Source organism: Frankliniella occidentalis, unplaced genomic scaffold (assembly GCF_000697945.3).
Source record: "Frankliniella occidentalis isolate FOCC.00 unplaced genomic scaffold, Focc_3.1 Scaffold5, whole genome shotgun sequence".
Taxonomy (NCBI): Eukaryota; Metazoa; Arthropoda; class Insecta; order Thysanoptera; family Thripidae; genus Frankliniella; species Frankliniella occidentalis.
The window spans coordinates 148,120-153,544 of NW_026267135.1; the positions used below are offsets into that span (position 1 = coordinate 148,120).

General features: G+C 38.9%; 1 protein-coding gene across 1 annotated transcript in view; it reads left to right on the top strand.

Moving 5' to 3' along the window:
• Window positions 1-219: 219 nt before the first annotated feature.
• LOC127749899 (uncharacterized) overlaps window positions 220-5,425 on the top strand; it is a 6,401-nt gene continuing 1,195 nt past the window's right edge. Inside the window, exons 1-3 of the mRNA XM_052269898.1 lie at window positions 220-239; window positions 336-3,032; window positions 3,113-4,501. Of these exons, the coding sequence (XP_052125858.1) occupies window positions 960-3,032; window positions 3,113-4,501 (3,462 nt within the window). The 5' untranslated portion in view covers window positions 220-239; window positions 336-959. The remainder of the gene's footprint in view (window positions 240-335; window positions 3,033-3,112; window positions 4,502-5,425) is intronic.

Sequence of the window (5,425 nt, forward strand, 5' to 3'; positions counted from 1 at the left end):
GATCGGCCGAGGTCTAGGGTGGGGGAAGGGGATGCGCTTGTTTACCGGGGACTTAACGTCGCGCCGGGAGGTCGCGCCGTGCATTGGTGTATTGCAGATTTGATTAAAGGTAATTTGCAACGAGATTGCCGACAGGATGGGGTTGTTTCGGCAACTACCTACTACGGTGTGACATCTTTTTGGTTTGCGACGTCGTTAGTGAGAACTTGTGAACGTAACGTGCAGGCGGGGTTATAGGTGTACGGGCCAAAAAATTTGCTATTTCTCTAAGGGTCGGTTGAATCACCTCCATAATCATTTCTAACTCGTGTCTTAACTGTTCCTTTTCTTTTTAGATCTATGTAGGTTAGTGCCTATGTCTTCGGTCGTGGGCGGGGCAAACCGTTCATTGTTTGCCCCGCCTGCCCAAAATTATTTTGAACCAAGTAAGTGGATTCCCTTTCCCTCTATATGTTAAGTGTTGCTTTATATGTGTAGTGTAAATCTAACTCATTTTTTATGTGGTATTACAGAATGAACCTGGAACCTAAGTTTGCAAAATTATAGAAGTCTGCCGCCACCAAGATCGTTACACTAACTAGTATCTTTTCTGCCACAGGTAATTAAAAATGTAACGTATTGTTGGTATTTTTATCTGTCAAATAATGTATGTATATTATTAGTTAAAAATTGTCTTTTTGCTTTGTAGGTATTCATCAAGCTGAACAAGAATTCCGTCCCTAGTCAACTGTTAGTTCTAATTCTATTGGTAAATAGTTCTTCTTCTCTTTCCCTGTCATAGTGTGTTAACATTTATAAGGTTCTTAAGTCAACTATGTTTGTACGTAATGTTTCATGTTTATACCAAAGTATATAAGTGTTAATGCTATATATTATTTTTAAGTTCAAGAAATTGTGATCTTTAGTTTTGATACCTATCTAGCCATGTTGTACCTTTTGGATTCTATTAATTTGTTGTAATGGAAGGTAGTGAGAGTGAAGGTCTGTCTGATGACTTTGAGCAGCCTCAGAAAAAAGCATCGGAAGACAATCAGCTGAAAGCCCCTACCAAAGAACATGACGAAACATCTGACAATGTTAAGAAAAGTAAGGTGAAAGTGAATTTTAAGTGCAGATATTGCACATCGTGTTTTACTGTGAGGAGCAACTGCACTCGTCATCAAAATGCTTGTCCTTCGAATCCTGAGAGAGAGGCACCTGAATTTGTGTGTGCAAACTGCAATTCTTCCTTCAAGAGGAGAGATAATCTTCAGGCCCACATCCTCAAATGCCAGCCTAGTGCAAGGGTTCAAAAAAAGAAAACTCCCTGCTTGATCAAAAACTGTCGTGAGGAATTTTACCACAAGATCTCGTTGATTAATCATTTGCAGGAATTTCACAAAGATGATATTAATGTACTTCCACCGGTGACAAAAACATTTTCCTCTGCAAAGGAGTTTAATTCCTGGAAGGAAGCTGAGGAGGAGAGAACCTTTTCCCTCTACACAGCCAAGAAAGGTCAGGCTGCTAGTTCTGCAAAGCATTTCTACTGTCAACATGATGGTTCTGGCAAGCCTCACTCTGAGAGAAAAACTAGCAGACGCAACAATAAGCAGCGTATCAAAGTTGGGCACTATTGTATCTCGAAAATGGCTGTTAGGGTGGATGATACTAAAGCCGTTCATGTAGAATATTACCCAACTCATAACCACAAGTGCAGTAAACAAGATTTGGTCCACCATCCTCTTCCAGAACACATGTCAAGGTACATAGAGGAAAAATTAGCAGAAAATACCCCAGCTACAGTGGTTTATGAGCTTGCAAGAGAGAAATTTTTGCCAAGAAATTCTCCTTTTGTTGTAGACTGCAAAGCCAGCATATTAACAAAGAAGAGAGTACTTGAGCGGGGCAGAAGAAGACGTATGGCAAGAAGGTTACATAAAGATGATGCGAAAGCAGTGTACCTTCTTGCCACTCAATTAATAGACAGTGAAGATCCATCAGTACTTATTTTCAAGCCTTATGGAAGTGATGTTGTCTGTGGGCCAAAAGAAATTAATGACTTGCCTAATTCTAAGGACCTTTTTATGTTTGGGTTCCAAACAAAGAAGCAGCTTGAGACTTTCAAACTACACTCTGGTAAAATAGTAATTCTTGATGAAACCCACGGAACAAATCAGTATAAGTACCAACTACTGAATGTGATGGTTGTAGATGAAAATCGTAGAGGCTGGCCTGTTGCACATCTAATTACTAGCAGGTCAGATGCAGATACATTTCATTTTTTCTTCCAAGAACTCAAATCTCGCTTGGGTGATGAAGGCAGTATTAATTGTGTCATCACAGATGACGACCCATCCTTAATTAATGGTATGAATTCTGGATTTTCTGCCAATTTAAGACATATATTGTGTAAGTGGCACGTCTTCAAAAATTTTAAGGACAATATTAGACAGAAAGCTCCAAAGCATCTTTTTGACCAGATTTTATCAGAAGTTAAAGCGATTTTAAATGCTGAGAGTGAGTCTCTCTACTCTGAACTTGTATCTGGCTTTAAGAGGAAGTATGAAAATAATTCTGATTGTGCTGAGTTTCTTAAGTACTTCAAGAAGTATTACCTAAAGAAAGGTAGACCTGAAAAATGGGCCATGGCCTTTAGAAACTTTCCTCACTCAGAAGTCAACACCACTGGGCACATCGAGTCATTTCACAATCGACTGAAAAAGGTGTACCTCAAGAGAAAGGTAAATAAGAGGCTTGATGACCTAATTAATATACTTTATGATGTTGCCTGGGAAGATTATCTCACTCGTGAGAGAGAAGCTTCCACAGGATTTTCCTCTCAGCCTCAGCACATTATTGAAAGGCATCAACGCAGTGTCTCTATGGATGATGAAACAATTGTCGATCTAGGTTTGGGTAATACCTGGGAGATGAAATCTTGCACTGGCAAAAGTGCAGTGTATGTTGTTGTTAAACACAAAGAAAGCTGCTCCTCTGATTTTTGTTTCTGTAGATGTACCAAACCTGCTTTTATGTGGACTGTGGACTGTGTGCTCATCTTTTCTCCTGCAGCTGTCCCGATCACCACCCTATCTGCAAACACATCCATAAGTTGCAGTCATTTCTGAAGAGAGGAGAACCTTGCAGTGTTGTGGAGGAGCCTGACTTTTATGTTTTACCAAACCATAAAACTGAAGATGAATTGAACAATAATGAAGACTTTTTTTTTGATAACAATGTTACTGATAATTCTGTCCATGACAAAAAGTGGCAGTCATTGCTTTCTAGATTGCAGTCTAACTTTGTCCAACTTGACAAATTTATAGCTGTTGCTCAACAAAGACTTGTTTCTCAACACACACTTGTTCGTGTTGATGCTGTACTTTCAGATCTTGTGAGTAGTTTTGGATCTTTAGATCTTAATGCTACATCTGAGAAAAAGCTGGAGGACATTCCTCATATGGATGCTGCTGTGAAATTTACTCCCAATGAAAAGCTCAAGACTCAAATTTCTCAACTTGCTCCTTTTAAGAGACCTACCAAACGAAAGCGAAAGCAAGATGTGGCAGACCTATCTGCTAAGAAAAAAGCTGCTATTGATGATCTTTTGACCTATGCTCAAGTTGAAAATGATACTAGTGATACTGATAATCCCAATGAGCTTTTAGAAGAACCTGGAATGGTAGATGATGGAATCACTGAAATGGATGACTTAAATGAATCTGCCTTTATGATTAACAACAATTCTCTGATTGATGATGATAGTGTTAACAGTAACAGTTGCTTCACTCTTAGTGCTTCTTATGTGACTGATCCATATGATATTGTTTTAGAATGTGGACAGGAGAAAATTTCGTTGATTCATTTGAAGTCATTAGAACTCCATTTACCACTTCATGAAATAAAGATGTATGAAAAGCGAGATCCAATATTTAAAGTTGGCTGGTTATACTCATCAATTATTGATGCTTTTATGTTTAAATTGTCAGAAAATGATGTTTTCTGTCTATCATGTGATCTTGCTGAACGCGCTTCAAGACAAACATCTAATGCAGATATTTTGACAAAGAAGATTGATGTGATCAAGAACAAACGAGTTATTCTGCTACCAGGAAATCTTACTGGGGATCATTGGATCATTGTTGCTATCATGCTGAAAGAGAACGAAATCCGTTATTATGATCCTCTCCAATGCCCCATAAGCCTCAAAACTTTGTCATTATTGAAACAAACTGTGTCTGACTTAAAAACGGTATTCTCCACACAGTCTCCTTGGAAAATTAAACCGATAAAATTAGCAAAGCAGGCTGACAGTGTCAACTGCGGCATAAATATTTGTCACTTTGCTCAACAAACTGTAGATGGTGCTGAATACGGTCTTCCTACATCCCCAGTTGAGTTTCGAAAATATATATACTCAGTCATTGTAGGCAATTGTCTGAAGAGATCCTCCCTCTATGACGAATCTTGTGGGAAGTGTGGAGCTCAGTATTCCGATACAAATGATTTGCAAATTTGGGTCTGCTGCTCCAGCTGTCAACAGTGGTTCCATGAATCATGCACCAATTATTATTCTAAAAGTTGTTCTGATTCTTTTACTTGTTCTAAACTGTAATTTGTGAAACATTTGGTTTTAAATAATAGTTTATTTAAAAATATTCCATGACTTCAACAATAGTTGTTTCTTGTGTAACTTTATGTGTGAGACTTCTGACCGTCACTGTGAACACTTGTTAGCAGGTCCTACCGCTTGTGTTGAAGTATGTGTATTCTTTTTGTATGTTTTATTGTTCCAAGTAATGTACACGCCCGTGTCACTACATATTCCTATCCTCTGTATTCCTTTAGTTTATAGTATTTTGATTCTTTTAATTGCTGCTCATAATTGCCATGCTCAATGTCCAGTGAAACCCATTATATATTCCCTTTTGTACTCGTAATTGTTACTTGCTAATGCAACGCAAGACATTCCTGTGTATTGCAAATCTTAATGTCGGTCTCTTGGATGCACTTCATTATTTCTTCTTTAAAAAATCTTGTAATTTTTAATAATTTTCTTAAACTCCAGTATTAAAAAGTATTCTCCAGAAATCTACTCGGTTTCATTTCATTCCTATTATCCCTTATCCCCAGCACACCAACGCGCTACAAATAACCGGCATTAAGTGGCTGAACTTTTCCCGAAACTTTCCAATCCTGGTGTCGTTTTTTTTCTCACATTTTGCTTTTTCGTCTTCGGTTTTTGCCAAAGTTCAATTCATCCACCCATAGGACGTCCCCCATACCTAGACCGGTACCCCTCCCCTTCCCCCACCCTAGACCTCGGCCGATCCTGATGTCTCCCATGTGCTCTACCGCACGTCTCACGCCAGGCGCCTCACTTCACGCCGTCTTCCGGGCGGTCTCCCCTTGCGCTTCCTGACAGAGCTGAGCATTTAAAGTT